Raw genomic sequence first — 18,153 nt, 5'->3', positions numbered from 1 at the left:
ATGACTTTCACTTTACATATATAATTATTAATCTTCAGAAGAATTCTGCAAGGTAGAAATGATACCTATTTTATTTTATTTTTTTTATCCTCACTCGAGGATATTTTTCCATTTTTTGTTCAGGCAGAGTGGGAGAGAGTGAGAGAGAGAGAGAGAGAGAGAGAAATATCGACGTGAAAGGGACACATTGAGTGGTTGCCACCAGCACGACCCAACCAGGGCCAGGGACAAACTGCAACCAAGGTACCTGCCCTTAGGGGGAACCGAACCCAGCTCTCTCTGGACCGCAGGCCGACGCTCTAACCGCTGAGCCAAACCGGCCAGGGCATGATACCTATTTTATAAATAAAGAAATGGAAACTCAAAAAGTTACATTATAGCTTGCTCTAGAACATAAAGTAAGTAATCTGGGATTTTAGTTAGGACTCTTGACTCTAAAGCAAGGTCCATATATTATTAGACATTCATCTTAATGGAGTCTTATGTAACTAGACATTGGTCAGCCTGACAAAACAATACATTTATTTTTATTTTTACTTTTTTATCCTCACCCGAGGATATCTTTGCGTTTATTTTCAGATAGAGCAGGAGGGAGAAAGCGAGGAAGAGAGAGAGAGAAACATTGATGTGTCTCAAGTGGCTGCCACCCACACGACTCCAACCGAGGCCAGGAACAAAGTGGCAGGAACCGAACCCAGGACTCTCCAGTCCATGGGCCGATGCTTTAACCACTGAGCCAAACTGGCCAGGGCCAAAATAATACATTTTTAGAGTTTAACCTTCAAATACTTATGCCTGTGAGAAATTCAGAGTAACCAGCATCAGTGGCCAGCAAACCTACAAACCGCATGCTGGGCCATTGCTGTATAAAAGGCTTCAACAACATTATCTGTCATGTGTGTTCTCCCAGATACATCCAGGGAGATGAGGTTGGGTAGGATGTCTTTTTGTTCTAATAAGTGAAGAGCTATGTCTGACGTGAATTGTTCATCATCTGATGTATCAAGATGATTCAGATATTTTAGTTTTTGAACAACATCCAGTATCTGAGTAGTTGTCATTTTTAAACATTTTAGGTGGTGCCTGGCTGGTGTGGCTCAGTGGTTGAGCGTTTACCCATGCACAAAGAAGTCACTGGTTCGATTCCTGGTCAGGGCACATGCCCAGGTTGTGGGCACAATCCCCAGTGAGGGGCATGCAGGAAGCAGCCAATCGTTCTCTCTCATCGATGTTTCTATCTCTCTCTCTCCCTTTTCCTTCCTCTCTCTCTAAAATCAACAAAGACTAAAATAACCTTTCAAGTGGTGCATGGTTAGAGACTTGAGTCGGTGTTTGCAGGCCAGCAAAGCTGTGATGTCTGTGTTAAAAATATCCAGGCTCTGTAATCTTGGCAATGATGCAACTTCAGCCAGGTCTTCATTGTAAAAGAGAACGTTGGTGAGACTTAATGCTTGAAGGCCAGAGAGCCGGCTGAAGCACCCTTCATAAGGATCTTCAAGGGACAGAGCTAATGAGTTCAGCACCAGGCACTGGAGATTTTGCTGGATCCATTTATTACTGCCAAGCCTGCTGACGATGTCTGTAATGGTGATGTCAGTATTCACACCTGTCGCATCAAGTTCCACTAACTTGTAGTGGCAGAAGGCTTTCGGAAAAGCAACAGTAGAGATCATGGCTTTGCAAATGTAAGCTCTCTTTAAGTGCATCTGGTTGCCCCTAAAAATACCTACAGTTCCATCCTTCAGTAGACCATGAAAGGCCATGGTCTGAAGCAGTTGATCAGCCACTTCCTATGGGAATACTCCAGGTTCTTGCAGACACTGTGTTCCATCTTGTCTTGCTGAACAGAACTTTTCAAGGTGTGTAGGTCAGGAAATTCAAACAGATTCCAGGTAAGGAATAGGGAGATGCCTCCTCCTAGGTTGCAGGTTCGGTCTCTAATTGATGTTTTTTCTCTCTCTCTCCCTCTCCTTTCCTCTCTCTCTTCGCTGTGCCAGCCTGGTCCTTGGGCATGCAGCCTCTGCCCTGGGCTTAGCGGCAGGTCAGGCCTGAGCCCGCCCCCAGGTTGAGCCCGCGCGGGTTGCAGGAGGCTCTGGTGAGCAGAGGCTATGGGCTCAGCCAGGCCTCGGCCACCTTCCCTCAGAAGCTGCAAGTTCCTTAAATATTATAAATTCCCCTATGGAAACTAGATGTGTTTTGTAACTTTTTTGTTATTATTATTATTATTATTATTTTGCAGTATTTCTACTAAATGGGACAAGTGTGTCTGTGCAGTTTGGCTATACAGGATCATTCATTCTACTTTATTTAGTTTAGAATGTTGACTTGTGGTATTTGAGGCTTTATCCAATGAAAGCCAACAGACATGTGCTCCTTTTTACCCATTAATCTGTTTCACAATAGTCAGTATCTAGTCATGTTATTGAAGTAGGGGAATGGCATAATTGTGTTTGGGTTTTGGAAAGATTGTTCTGTCTGCTGTATAGAACAATTCCAAACAACATCAGCATCGACTAGGAGTAAACTTTTAAAAAGTAATAAAAATGCAAACTATTAAATAATAAAAATAATTGAAATAGTTTTATAAATTATTTATCATGCAAAATATTGAGTGTGTATGTACCAAAAAGGTGTATTTTGAAGTTCATTCAGGTGTGGAAAGGATCTTGCAAAATTGTATTTTTTAGCTCATTTTTTAAAGATTTCCATTTCAGTGTTTACTTTATGATGTTAGTTATACAGTAAAATCTTGACATAATATTACAAAAAGAAGTTAAAAAAAAAAATCCAATGCATTATAATGAAACTTGGCACAGTTAGGCTGCCAAGAGTTTGGGATTTGACTGAGAACTGAGTGATCTTGGTCTCAGTTGAGTTGTAGTGCCACCTAGTGGTCATTCCAATCCCAGTTTGATCATCAATGGGGTCAATTCTACAGGAATGCTGTATGAAACTTCCAAGAGGGCATTGGTTGATGTTCCTTTGTGGACTTGATCTGGGACACTGGACTTAGGAAATGCCAAAGTCCCCAGCACACTGGGACTCACCTAAGCCTCTCTACTTCTTGCCTCAGTCTGCCCCAACACTCAACCCCCATTCCCCAAATGATAAAAGGGGAGAAAAGAAAGAGGAAAACAGGAACCAATCAACAGCTGTGTTATGTCCAAATTTGCATTATCATACATTCTATGTATAATATAGTACTAAATGTTAAATATATGTGGTTAATAAATAAATATGCATAGGTAGGATGCATATTTTAAATTTTTCAACAATGCTGTTGATCAGTCAAAGAAGTTGGGAGACTCCCAGTGTAGAGAATGGATTGGAGGGAAAGAGGCCTGAGGAAGAAAGGCAAGCTAGAACACTGTTGAAGTGATTTGGAGAGACAGTGATGGTCTGAAAGTAGAATGATGGTAATGGGATTTAGAGGGAAGTGGACAGGTTTGATATTTAGGAGTCTTTATCTTTAAGAGATACAAACTTAAGTGTTTACAGATAAATTGATAAGATGTCTGGATTTTCTTTAAAATAATCCAGTTAAGGACAGGAGAAATGGGAGGGGTGGTTACAGATGAACTAAAGACTGGCCATATGCTGATAATTTGAAGTTGGGTGAATCTTTCCATAATAACAAGTTAAACAAAAATAAAGTACCTGGGAATAATTCAAGAGAAAAAAGTTTAGTCAGACGGTAGACATATAAAATAAAAAGTTCAGAGAGAGAGAGAGAGAGAGAGAGAGAGAGAGAGAGAGAGAGACCTCAGCAGAAGCAAGGAATTTGGGAGTGATCAGTAGGCGGAAAGTTAGCTGAAGCCTTAAGAGTAAATGAGGTCACCTAGGAATAAAAAAGAGAAAGGAAGTTAGGTTAGAATCCTGCAGAATTCCAGTAGTTAAGGGGATGGATGGCAAAGGAAGTGTTGCTAATAAGAGAGTCGAACAGGCCAAAGGAACAAAGTGTTCCAAGGAGACATTAGTCTACATTGTCAAGTGCTGCTGAGAGGTCAAGAAAGGAAGGGCTGATCAATGTCTTCATAGCCTGGCTAGTGTGGCTCAGTGGTTGAGCATCGACCCATGCACCAAGAAGTTGTGGGTTCAATTCCCAGTCAGGGCACATGCCCAGGTTGTGGGCCCGATCCCCAGTGGTGGCATGCAGGAGACGGCCAGTCGATATTCTCTCTCATTGATGTTCTATTTCTCTCTCCCTCTCCCTTCCTCTCTCTTTACAATCAATGAAGAAGAAAAAAAAAATCTTAAAAATAAATAAATAAAAGAGAATCAAAGTACCTCTGTTTTTAAAAGAAAATCATTGGTGACTTTGGTGAGAGGTGTTTAAGAGGTGGGGCAGGACAAAGAGAATAGTATATGTAGGTTTAGGACTGAGTGGGAGATGAGGAAATAGACTCAGCTTTATTAAAACCTTAAAAAGTTTGGTGGAGAGAAATATGTGGGTATCTGGAGGAAGTGTGTTTGCTAAGAATGACATTAATTTCTCCTTTATGGATATACTGGTAAAGAAGTTTGATTTTTTAAAATGATCTACCACTCTCCTTTTATTCTGTCCTGCCTTCTCCTGCCAGATTTGAGTATAACTTTGTGTCACTCGATATAAAATATTACAGTGTCTCTCTGTTGCTGAGGTCTGTACAAGCATCCCAGACCACATTAAATATTAAAAACAGCCAAACAGACTCACTCATTTTTCCTTCAGTATGTTTTTTGTTCACATTATTGCCTCTAGTCAGAATATATTCCTCTTCTCCAATCTTTGTCTCTTCAAATCTTGCTCATCTTTCACATACTGTCTCAAATGAGATGCCACATTCTCCTTGATCCCCTTCCTGATCCACCTTCTCTCCACTGGAGTAGTATGATCTCTTCCTCCACTATTTTTCCAATGCATGCTATTTATATTTTTCTTATGGAATTCATCGGATTTTGTATCCTTTCTACATCCACAGATTGTACATACTTCTTTGTCTTTCTCATCTCTATGTCACAGAAGTACCTAACACAACATCTCGCACAAAAATACCTTTTTGAATGAAACTGGATTCCTAATTTGTTGTCTCTAATGTTTGTTTTAATTCTGCCTTTTATTTTATTTATTTATTTTTTAAACTTCTGTTTTTATTTATGTATTCTTTTTATCCTCACCTGAGGACATTTTTCCATTTTTTGTTCAGATAGAGTGGGAGGGAGAGAGAGAGGGAGAGAAAGAGAGAGAGAGAGAGAGAGAGAGAGAGAGATCGACATGAAAAAGACATATCAAGTGGCTGCCTCCCACACAACCCAACCAGGCCGGGGACAAACTGCAAGTGAGGCACGTGCATCAAGTGGCTGCCTCCCACACAACCCAACCAGGCCGGGGACAAACTGCAAGTGAGGCACGTGCCCTTAGTGCGAACCGAACCCGGGTCTCTCTGGACTGCAGGCCGATGCTCTAACCGCTGAGCCAAACCAGGCAGGGCTTAATTCTGCCTTTTAGAATTACAATACTATTCAGCTATCACCTTCTGCATAGTGTGGCAATTTTTACAATCTTTCTTCATATGATCCAAAAATGATACTTAACACTTGTTACTTTTTGGTTGATAATCTGTTTTTCAACCTAAGTTTTAAAAATAATATTTTAATAATTTTGGGATATCTTAACCACAAAAATACAAATAGTAATATAGCATCCACCAAATATAACCAATGTTAAATTTGTCATGATTAATTCAGATCCTATTAAAAGAAAACCCTCACAGATATGCCGAAACCTCATAATTTTATTTCCTTGTTTCCTTCTTCAGTGGTACAACTCTTCTGTGGTTGATGTATGTCCTTCCCAACCATGTTTTTATACTTATAGCATATATGTATGTATACATTACACACACAAAGTCTTTTTTTGTGGTTTTAAAATATATGAAAGTGATATACTATTATGCATTTCTTTGCAATTTGCTTTCCCCCACTTCACATTGTTTTCGGGATTTATCTGGATTGGTATGTGTTGCATATTTCATTCATTTTAACTAAGAAATGATATTCTAGTGTACAGTGCTACCAACTCTTATTTAATCTTTACCATGATCTTGTGTAGTAGATATTATTAATCCCATTTTATAGATGAAAAGCTGAAGTACAAAGAGGTTAAGTAACTTTACCTATATAATGTAGTTTCTAAAAGATGGAATGAGAACTTGTGCAGGACCTTTAATTCTGAATCCCATGCTCTTTCCACTATATCATTCAACTATTTAACAAATATTTACTGAACACCAACTATGTGCCTGGCAATGTTTTAGGTCCTGGATATCTAAGCACTGAATAAAACAGATGAGAACCTGCTCTCAAGGAGTCTATAGTCTAATTGGAGGAGACAGCGAATAAAATAGTTTGTAATACATCATTTGGTTCTAAATGCAATGAAGAAAAATAAAGGAGGTGGAGGGGGAAGGAATGTGTGTGTAAGTGCTAGTCTATATGAGCCTCTCTGGTGGCATTTCAGCAAATATTTGAAGAGGAGCAATGAGAGAGAAGGGTTTTCAAGGTCAAGACAAAGGGCACTGCAAATGCAAAATCCCTGGGGCAGGAGCATACATGGCTGTCATTCTGGAACTTTGATTTTTTTTTTTTAGATACTTATTAACATTCATGTGTCAAAGAACAGATGTGAGCACACTGCATGGCTTTGCCTGATTAAATGCATACTTTTGACATGTTAACAGTCTCTTATGATGGCTATCTTTCAAATATAAACAAATTGAGTTGAGCTATAAAATGTCTACAACCAGAACCCATTGATTTACTTTAGACTCCCATTAAGGTGTCAACACAGTATTGCTAACTGATTCGATGAGACGCCTATAAGTATAATTCAACCCCTTTTTTAAATATTAAAGGTTAAGGGAATCCTCCAAGAAACCTGAGTGACTTCAAGTTGAAAAAAGAGCTGCTGCAACAGAAAGGACAGGAGGGGCCCCCCTTCTGCACTCAGAAAGTCGGCCAAAAGTGTGGGAGGAACTCGAGGAACCTAACTGTGTTGACACCTTAATGGGCGTCTAAAGTAAATCAATGGGTTCTGGTTGTAGACATTTTATAGCTCAACTCAATTCGTTTATATTTGAAAGATAGCCATCATAAGAGACTGTTAACATGTCAAAAGTATGCATTTAATCAGAACCTGGGGTCTGGTCTTGGCCTTGACCCACTGACTATCTCAGTTTTTACAGGTGATACGAGTCCAGCCAGGTGCTCTCCGGGCCCCTTTCCTCCTTACATCCAGGTTCTGCTTTGCGGAGCCTCCCAGGTGGGAGTCACGGAACAGGGTGGCCAAGTCCAGACTCTGTGGGAACCCCGCCCGCCCAAGCAGCGGGCCGGACTGGACGCCGCCAGGAAAAGGGGCCGGGCGCCGCCGCTGACCCCGCCCATTCCCGGCCTCTGCGGGAAGGGGGCGGGCCCGGCGCGCGCAACGCCCGCGGCTTCCGGGAGAGGTTTGGGCCCCGCGAGGCCCCGTCCGGCGCCGAGCCTTCCCGGCAGAAGCTGTGGAGACGCCGCGAGCCCGCCGGCGCGTGGTGGACGAGCGCCGCGCCCTCAGCATGGGCGAGCCGGGCCTGGAGCTGGCGTCCATGATCCCCGCCCTGCGAGAGCTGGGCAGGTAGGCCGGGGCCGCCCGGGGCCCGCGTGCTCCCCTCGCGCGCTCTGCCCGCCGGCCGCACCTCCCGGCCGCGCTCTGTGGGACGCGCCGGGGCGGCTAGCGCTTCCCTCAGGCCGCGGAGGACGCGCGCCGCTCGCCGCTTCTGGCCTCCGGTGGGGGGCTTGCCCCGGCTTCTGGCGCTGCCGATCGCTCGTGGAGGGATGGGGGTTTAGGCTCCGCGTTTTGACCGAGAACTGCCGGTGGAGGGAACTCCGTAGGCCGAGTCCGTGGCCAGCGAGGGCAGCTCCCGGGAGTGCGCAGCCGAGGCCGCCGCGGACGAGACCCGCCGTGTGGCCCCCCGGCCGGCCGCCGTGTTCTCCGCCCAGGGCTTGGCCGCAGCGTCCTCCAGCTGCCAGCTGCCGCACCTTGAGGGTAACCCAGTACTGTTTCAGTCGCCAAAGCTCGTTTTCTGAAAACCCCAGAGTAGAATATAAACCAGTGCCGTCCCGGACGAGGGAACGATTTTTTTTTTTTTTTTAATCCTCACCGGAGGCTATTTTCTCCCTTGATGCTGAGAGAGTGAAAGGCAGGGAGGCGGAGAGAAAGAAAACGTCATTGATTGGTCGCCCCCGCAGGCGCCTGGGGCCCCAGACCGAGCCTGCAACCCTGCTCTGTTCTGGGGAATCCAGCCGGGACTGGGGTGCGCGGACCGGCGGTAACCACTGGGCAGCCCGGCCCGGGCGCACAGGGCGGACGCCGAGGACCACCTTCGCCTCCGGGCGTGTGAGCGCCGAAAGCGCTGCCCTCCCGCCTTTGCCTTCTTCTTCTTCCTATTGTAGCCCACTGTGAACAAGGAACAAGTGGGCTCGCCCCACTCCTGCACTGAACTGTCAGTTGGAACAGTTGTTTTACAATTTCTTAAACTGTTTGAAAACTTAGCGCGCACAGTCAAAACGGGCACGAAGTCAGTGGCATAGTTAATTCCCTTTGATTTTTCGGTGCAGTTGTACAAGGACATTTAGTCGTCCTTAATTACGTAAGGCACAGGAAAAATGAAGGCATCATACTTAACCAAATCATTCTATTTTTGCATGTATAAATTTTTTCGCTTTGCGTGAGTACCGCAAACATACTTTGTATTGATGTTTTGTGAAGGAACATCTACCTTTCTAAAAGAAGATGAATAGGAGTGCTCATTTTAGGAAGGTGATGTACAGATTTCTTTTTTCAGGCTCAATGCAAAGCTCATAGTATGTTGGATTTATTTATAGTCTCTTTCATCAACAGTTACCTTTCATTTCATTCATTTGTAGCCATTCTAAAAGAATGAATAGAAAACTGACCCACAGAGAATTGTCTGATAATAGTTCGTAATTGTTATGACTTTTATTTATTTATTTATTTTTTATCCTCACCCGAGGACATTTTTCCATTTTTTGTTCAGGTAGAGTGGGAGGGAGAGAGAGGAACAGAGAGAGAGAGAGAAACATCGATGTGAAAGGGACACATCGAGTGGCTGCCACCCGCACGACCGACCAGGGCTGGGGACAAACTGCAACCCAGATACGCGCCCTTAGCGGAACCGAACCCGGGTCTCTCAGGACCGCAGGCCGACACTCTAACCGCTGAGCCAAACCGGCCAAGGCATGACTTTTAAATTGTAACTGCTTCATTCAAGCTTATTCAATCTCACAGTATGTCCACGATACAGAATATGGCAACTATGTTAAGAAACAGAGTCACAGAAGTTGAAGAATCAAAGGCAAAGAGATAACAGAGCCGTTTCAGATTTACATCTTCAAGGCCTTTTCTCCCAAGTTTGTTTTTCTTTAATTGACTGTGGCAATTAGATTTCTGAAAAAAGTGAGATGTCACAGTTCTAATGTGTGGGCTCATCTTCCTCTATCAGGCATAAGTTTTGTTCCACTGTGTTCTGCTCTTAGCACTCTTTTCTCTGCATGGTCTTTCCGGGTTATTTCATCCATTCTCTTTCTTCAACTACCATCTGTTGTTTAGTGACTCCAGATGTGTTTTGCCAAATCATATATACAACTGTATACTGGCAGTTTTACTTAGTTGTCCTGTATGCAGTTAAGACTTAACATATGCAGTACAAATTCTTCTCATATCCCCACCTCCCCAAGGCCCTCCCCCCTTTTTAAAATTCCTTTTATTCACTGAGATAGGGATATTTCAGTAAGTGATACCATGTTCACCCATTTTTCCAAACCAGAACTCTAGGAATCATTCTTCACTCCCTGTATGCATTTGGGCTGCATCCTAGGTCCTTTTTTTCATCTTCACTCTCTTACTCAGTAACTCTGTCTAGTCCCATGACTTTATATGGCATCTGTATGCTGATAACTCAACTTCTACACCCAGAAATGAAAATTAACCTATCTCCTGCTTTACTATTCCTTACCCCAGGTTATTGTAAGTGTACCAACCAAAGCCCTAGGAGTTATCCTTGATTCTTTCTCTTATTCCTAATAATCCATTAGCAAGTCATGTCAACACTTCTTTTAAAATACACTTCTCATGTCCAGTGCTACCACCATAATTTCTTATTTGGACTATTACAACAACTTCTCAGTTTATCTCTCCATTTCCATTTTTACTCATTTACAATGGATTTCGCACTCAGCAATCAAAGTGATTTTTACAACTGTAAATCATGTTGTAGATTATATAATATTACTCCCTTGTTCAAAATCTTCCTTTGGCTTTCTAGCATACTTAGAATAAAACCTTAATTTTTTATCAAGTCCTCTGTATTCCTGTATAATCTGGCCTCTGCCTGCCTCTGACCTCTGCCTGCCTCTGACCTCATGGCCTTGTATTTCTCCCTTGCTCACTGTACTCCAGTAATATTGGCCTTATTTTTTGTATTCACCAAGGCCATTTCTTCCTTCAGTCCTCTGCACTTGCTGTTTCTTTTCTTCTAGCAGAACACTGGCTAGTACCATGCAGATCTATTTTGGAGGGGCCTTCTCTGACCTTCCCATTTAAAATAACTGTAATCACAAGGTATTTTCAGATAGTGATAGTTGCTATTAAAATACTAAATGAAACAGAGTAGGGAGATAAGGGTCTGAGTAGCAACATGAGCCACTAGGGATATTAAACCTTAATTAGTATATGAGGAAACTGACATTCATAGAGACTATATAATCTGCCACAACTAGAGCTTGTAGTAATTGAAGCCTTGGGTATGAATGCAAATCATAAATAATAAGCCAAAGAGACATTCCTAAGTTAAGACTATAGAAGCCATGAAAGAGAAGGGAAAGGGGGCCAGAGAAACAGAAAGAATTCCCCATTTCCCCCTCCCTGCAGCCCCTGGAAACCATCATTCTACTTTCTGTCTCTATTAATTCGACTAATGTCATATATGTTGAATCATTTGTCTTTGTGACTGACTTATTTCACTTTGCATGTTGTTACAGTTTTTCTGTGTTGTAACGTGTCAGAATTTCCTTCCTTTTTTAGGCTGAATAATATTCCATTGTATTTATTTATGTACCTTATTTTGTGCATTCATCCCTCCATAGACACTTGGGTTCCTTCTACCTTTAGGCTATTGTGAATAATGCTCCTATGAGCATGAGTGTACAAATATCTGTTTTAGATGTCAGAAGATTTTGTCATAAACCAAGTGTAATTTGTCAAGTGTCATTTTAAAGTGAGAATGAGAAGGTGTATGGGGAGAGGAACTAGGATTGTGGTTTGTGGTCAGTTTCCTATAAGCTTTATTTTGTATGAAGATAACGCACGCATGTTTTATTTGTGTAATTTTTATAATGTTTTTATTGATTTTTTTTTTTTAGAGTGACAGGAAGGGAGAGGGAGAGAAACACTGATGAGGGAGAGAAGCATCAACATTAATCAGCTGCCTCTTCACATGCTTGTTACTGGGAATCGAGCTGACAACCTGGGCATGTGCCCTGACTGGGAATCAAACCACAACCTCTTGGTGCATAGGTTGATGTTCAGCTACTGAGCCACACTGGCCGGGATATTTGTGTAATTTTCTTAAATTAGGTTTTTAAAAAGGTGAATTAATTATTCATTATGGATACTATCAAAATAAAGAAATTCATGGGAGAATGAGCATTTCTTATTTTGCAACCTCTACCTTTTTCTTGGAGTTGAGTTGTTGAAGAAACTGTGTTCTGTAGATTTTTAAAAGTGTAAATCAGCTCCACTCAGTAGAAACATAATGCAAGTCAGATATGTTATTTTATTTAAGATTTTGTATTGGTTTTTAGAGAGAGAGGAAGGGGAGAGAGGGAGAGAGAAACATCAATATGAGAATGAAACATCGATTGGCAGTCTCCTACATGCCCCCCACTGGGCATCGAGCCTGCAACCCAGGCATGTGCCCTGATCCAGAATCGAACCGGCAACCTTTTGGTGCACAGGATGAGGCCCAACCAATTGAGCCACACTGGCCAGGGCAATACATATGTAATTTAAATGTTCTAGTTGCTACATTATAGAAAGTAAAAGGAAATAGGTGCAATTAATTTTTAATGTATCTTTTTTCACTCAGTAATATATCCAGATAACATTTCAACATGTAATTAACATAAAATTATTAATGACATGTTACACTATTTTTTGTATCAAATATTCAGAATCCAAGTGCTGAATACCTACTACATGTGGCCATTGGCTACCATATTGGGCAGGGCAGTTTAGGTTTTGCACATTAGATGCTTGTGGTATTATTTAGCATGTTCTTTTTTCCCTTGTAAATTGGTAACATGTATTTAGATTTTTCTTTATTTTTAATCATCCTCACCCGAGGACATTTTTTCATTTTTTGTTTAGGTAGAGTGGGAGGGAGAGAGAGGAAGAGAGAGAGAGAAACATCAATGTGAAAGGGACACATCGAGTGGTCGCCACCCGCACAACCAACCAGGGCCGGGGACAAACTGCAACCGAGGTACGCGCCCTTAGCGGGAACTGAACCCGGGTCTCTCCGGACCACAGGCCGATGCTCTAACCGCTGAGCCAAACCGGCCAGGGCAGATTTTTCTTTATTTTTAAACAAAAGAATATTGTGGATGTCAACATTAAAATTAAACACACTTGATAATTTCAACTTTAGAGAATTTTTTACAAATGAAATTATGACTCCCTTTAAGGATTAAAAACTTTTTATTTGTATTTTAGTGCCAGTCCGGAGGACTATAATACAGTTGTACAGAAGCCAAGACAAATTCTATGTCAGTTTATTGACCGAATACTTACAGATGTAAATGTTGGTAAGAAATAATTATTTCTAATATAAACTTGATAAATTTAATTGTTTTCTTTTTCATATATACAACATTTTGCAAGCTTTTTTCTCCATATAGTTTTATAGAGTTAGTATTTATGATAGTTACTATTTTTATGCAAATTATTTACAGTACTTGTTATATAATGTGTATTAGGCTTTTAAAAGAAGTCTGTTCTCCTATTTGTCATCTAGATTTTCTGCTGCTTACTATGAGTTCTTTGAATAAGATATTATTATAGATAAAAAATATTTGGCCAGTTCCAATGATGTGGACTCTATTTTAGCTAGGTCTTGTGCCAGTAGTTGAGAAACAACAAATTCCGTAAAAAGACGGGTGACTTTGTAAGTTGCTGATTCAACTTCTGTTTGTGTTTCCTATCTGTGGCAATCTAAAAGACAGATTAAAACTTCGTGAGAATAGTGTCACATCTGTCAAATCTGTTAAAATTACATTGGAGGGTAATATAGAGTGCAGTTTGGTTCATGGTTTATAAGGTTGATTGCAAATTTGGCACAGATTTTATGACTTTTGATAGTTATTTACTCTTTCTTTTTTAAATCAGTAAAATTATGAGTTGCTCATAATAACAAAGAACTACTGAACATTTGCATGGTGTGTTTTCATATGGTGCTACTTCTGTTTAAACCACTAGCCTATCCTCCTTCTGCCTTATTAACTCTTCATCATCTAGGAATCAACACCTTTATGGCATCTTCCCAAAACACACTTTTTTTCTTTAGTCTGGATTAGTGCAATGAACATATGTAGTATAATTATTAGTTTGTCTGCATCACCTGATTGTGAGATTTTTCTTTTTATCTGCAGATTTTAGCACAGTTGCCAGCCATATTGAAGGCTTATAGTACATACTTGGTGAATGGATGTGTAATAGAGCATGATTATTAAACCTTTAAAATTAGAAAGGTAGGGTTGTAGTGATTAGCCCCATCAGTTTAGCATGAGTACTATAATTATGGTCACCAAAGTCTAGTTTCTTAGCACAATGTTGTTTAATTTGTTACAACTCTTTAAAATGAATCTTGTATTTTCAGTTGCTCTAGAACTTGTAAAGAAAACTGACTCTCAGCCAACCTCTGTGATGTTGCTTGATTTTATCCAACATATCATGAAGTCCTCCCCACTTATGTTTGTAAATGTGAATGGAAGCCATGGGCAAAATGAGGACAAAGGAAGTTGTATTGGTAAGTCCTGCTATTTGTACGTTCATTTGCAGTCTGTTTTCTGAAACCTACCTTCTTCTCTCTGAAGTCTAACACATATATTAATAGACATATTTCAGTCAGATTTGCTAGAAATTGAGAGAGCAAAATGGTAATGGTTAGTTTTATTTTCTGAATCTTATTGTTTCATATGTTATGAATAATGGAGCAGAAGTAATCAAATTTGTTTATTTGCCATTGAATACTTCAGCTGTTTTCTTTTTTCTGGTTTTGGTAATCTCTTTCTTCTAGGTTAGGCATTAGCAAACAAAGGCCCACAGGGTAGCTGCTTGTTTTTGTAAATAGTAAACAATATTTATTGTAATACAGCAGTGCTCACTCATTTACTTATTGTTTGTGACTGCTGAAAAGACAACATTGAGAACACTGAGTAGTTGACATGGAGACCACACGGCCCTTGAACTTATCTGGCTCTTTAAGCATCAGTTTGCATCCTGGTCGGGTGGCTCAGTTGGTTGGAACGTCATCCCATACACTGAAAGGTTGTGGGTTCGATTCCTGATTAGGGCACATACCTAGACTGGGGGTTCGATTCCTTGTCAAGGTGCGTATAGGGGTAGGTGGGAGGGACAGCCAATCCATGTCTCTCTCACACATCTATTTTTCTCTTTCTCTCTCTCTCTCTCTCTCTCTCTCTCTCTCAAATCAATAAAAATATATCCTAGGCTGAGGATTAAAAAAAAGGAGTTTGCTGGGTTTTCTTTTTGTTTTGTTGTTGTTTTTTTTCTCAAACCCTTTACCTTTTTTTATTTTTACCAAGCCCTGCAACCACAAAAAAAGCCCGTCATAGACACAGACAACAGTATGGTGATTACCAGAGGAAAAGGAGGTGGCAGGAGGTAGAAGAGGTTAAGGGGGGATAAATGATCATGGAAGGAAACTTGACTTGAGGTGGAAACTATAATACAATATACAGATAATGTATTATAGAACTGTATACCTGAAACCTATATACTTTTATTAACCAATGTCACTCCAATAAATTCAATAAAAAATAAAATAAGATGAATTTGCTGACACCTATTCTAGATGTTTAAGGTTGTTTTTTTTAAAGACTTTATCCTTATTTTTTCCACTACTTGTCCTTTTATTGGCTTGCTCCTAAAGACATGTAAAGCAGATATCTTTTTTTTTTTTCTAATATACTATGCACAGAGTATTTATTTATTTATTTATTTATTTTTTTAATCCTCACCCAAGGACATTTTTGCATTTATCTTTAGATAGAATGGGAGGGAGGAAGGGAGAGAGAGAGAGAGATTTCTCACATCAATGTGAGAGAGACACATCAACTGGTTGCCACCCACACGACCCCAACCGAGGCCGGGGACAAACTGCAACTGAGGTACATATTCTTAGCGGGAACTGAATTCGGGACTTCCCGATCCACAGGCCAACGCTGTAACCACTGAGCCAAACTGGCAGGGCTATGCACAGAGTATTTAAAAAATTTTTGCTTGAATTTCAAGACTCAACTTTGATAGCATGTCCTCCAAAAGCCGTTTCTGACCACTACTCCTGACTGCCTGGCTTTGAACTGGCTTCGTTGCTCCTTCTTAATACTCTTAATACAGAGTGTTCTGCATTTCTTCTGTCATGGTGGTCTTAAAATTGCATTATAAAGACCTGTATTTCTATATTCTTTGCCACACTGTTTTTTAAATAATAGGTCATTGCCCGGCTAGTGTGGTTCAGTGAATTGAGTGTCTTCCCATGGACTGAGAGGTCCTGGTTCCATTTCTAGTCAGGTCACATATCCCACTTGTGGGCTCAATCCCCAGCAGGGGCATGCAGGAGGCAGCCAATCAATGTTTCTCTCTTACATCGATGTCTCTCTCTCTCTCTCTTGCCCTCTCTCTAAAAAATCAATAAAAATATATTTAAAAAAATAGGTCGTGTCCCATTAGTGGGTTGTCAAGATGAAATTTAATACTAGAAAGTATCATAATACACTTCATATAATCAGAATAAATACTATTTCATGAAACTTTTTGTTTCATACATTTAGATAAATATGCCTATGTATTCCAGGTCATAATATAAAGTGTATCTCTTAGCTTTAGTCAAAAAGTTTAAGAAATCATATTATAGGACTTATGAGGACAGGACTATGACTGATTTGTTCTTGTGCACTTGGGACAAAGTTGCCACTCAGTAAATACTGTAGACTTTATCCTTATTTTTAATAACTATATTAACTCTAACTACTATTTATTGAGTGTTTATTTAACTTCAGGCACTATGCTGAGAATTTTACATGTATTATCTTATTTGGTCCTCAAGGTAACCCATAAAGTAGATTTCATTATTCCTCTTTCATAGATGAAATTAGAGGTTCAAATAAATGAAAAGTTCACACAACTAGTAAGTGGAAAGTTAGGACCTTGTCTGTTGACTCCAGAATTGATATTCAAAATTACTCTATTTCTATTATATAGGGAATGTTTTAGACTATTTTGTTAGGGAAGTTTGTACTTTAAAAATAAATTATCAAGCATTTAGCAAATTAATTAGTATTTCTGATGTACTTAATATCTTTTTTGTTTGTTTCAAAGACTTCAGTAATTGGATAATAAGAAGACTTCTGCGGATTGCTGCAACTCCATCCTGTCATATGTTACACAAGAAAATCTGTGAAGTCATCTGCTCATTATTATTTCTTTTTAAAAGCAAGAGTCCTGCTATTTTTGGAGTACTGACAAAGGAATTATTACATCTTTTTGAAGACTTGACTTACCTCCACAGAAGAAATGCAATGGGACACTTGGTGGAATGGCCAGTGGTAGTTAGCCGATTTTTAAGTCAATTAGATGAACATGTGGGATATTTGCAACCAGCTCCTTTGCAGTTCATGAACATGCAAAATTTAGAATTTATTGAAGTCACTTTATTAACAGTTCTTATTCGTATTATTGCAATTGTGTTTTTTAGAAGGCAAGAACTCTTACTTTGGCGGATAGGTTGTGTTCTGCTGGAGTATGGTAGTCCAAAAATTAAATCCTTGGCAATTAGCCTTTTAACTGAACTTTTTGAGCTTGGAGGACTTCCAGCACAACTGGCAAGCACTTTTTTCAGCTCATTTTTAGAATTATTAAAACATCTTGTAGAAATGGATCCTGACGAATTGAAACTCTATGAAGAGCCATTATCAAAGCTGATAAAGACACTATTCCCCTTTGAAGCAGAAGCTTATAGAAATATTGAACCTGTATATTTAAATATGCTGCTGGAAAAACTCTGTGTCATATTTGAAAATGGTGTGCTTATGTGGCTTAAGTCTGATTTGCTGAAAGGAGCTTTTTGCCACTTACTGCAGTATTTCCTTAAATATGTGCCAGCTGGGTATGACTCTGCTTTACAAGTTAGGAAGGTTTATGTGAGGAATATTTGTAGAGCGCTTGTAGATGTGCTTGGTGTTCAGGTAGATGCAGAGGTAAGTCGTTTTTTAGGTTACTTGTTAAGTATGTATTTTTTTCATAATTTGTATATGCATATATATAAGATATAAAAATGAGAAAATAGAATGTTTTAAATAATAATGTACATTTAGAATGAGATGATGTTCATAATCTACTTTGGCTCCCTATAATGGATTTTTACTTTGATTTTAGAAGAATTTGTTCACTAACTTGGTAACAAACCACCAAAGTTGAATGTTTTAAAGTACAATTTGTGAAGTATATGCATGTTTGTTACATTATTAATGAAAGGGGGCCAGGTAACAACTTAATTACATAAACTTTGTGCAATAGCATAGATTTATCTTTGACAGGTTATAATCAATAACTTAGAAAACCTAAGGGTACATAGTACTAGTCATGCTAACTTACGCCCTTTTCTATTTGGACTGGGGGAGATGGGTAGTACAATAAAATAGTCAGATATGCAGTAACTTGATTAAATATTTCAGTTTATTTTATCTATAATACTTGCTAGACTTTTAGTATGAAAGAAGTTAGTGATTCCCTTATAGAATTTTTTGTGGCATTTTGATAGA

At 39.8% G+C, this 18,153-nt stretch overlaps 1 protein-coding gene and 1 pseudogene across 5 annotated transcripts in view; one reads left to right on the top strand and one right to left on the bottom strand.

Annotated features, from left to right (window-relative positions):
- Positions 1–781: 781 nt before the first annotated feature.
- On the bottom strand, positions 782–7,591 carry LOC118617031 (annotated as a pseudogene).
- The window catches only part of ATR (ATR serine/threonine kinase), a 126,981-nt gene continuing 116,333 nt past the window's right edge, over positions 7,506–18,153 (top strand). For 4 of the 5 annotated variants that reach the window (XM_036242272.1, XM_036242271.1, XM_036242273.1 and 1 more), the window contains exons 1-4: positions 7,512–7,648; positions 12,806–12,897; positions 13,968–14,117; positions 16,712–17,589. In XM_036242272.1, the coding sequence (XP_036098165.1) occupies positions 7,590–7,648; positions 12,806–12,897; positions 13,968–14,117; positions 16,712–17,589 (1,179 nt within the window). In that variant the 5' untranslated portion in view covers positions 7,512–7,589. Of the gene's footprint in view, positions 7,649–12,805; positions 12,898–13,967; positions 14,118–16,711; positions 17,590–18,153 lie in introns of all 5 variants that reach the window. The other variant, XM_036242270.1, reaches the window with a different exon arrangement.

This window comes from Molossus molossus, unplaced genomic scaffold (assembly GCF_014108415.1).
Source record: "Molossus molossus isolate mMolMol1 unplaced genomic scaffold, mMolMol1.p scaffold_m16_p_5, whole genome shotgun sequence".
In the NCBI taxonomy this organism is placed as follows: Eukaryota; Metazoa; Chordata; class Mammalia; order Chiroptera; family Molossidae; genus Molossus; species Molossus molossus.
The sequence above is the reverse complement of the archived record's forward strand: the minus strand, read 5'-3'. Positions and strand labels throughout refer to the sequence as shown.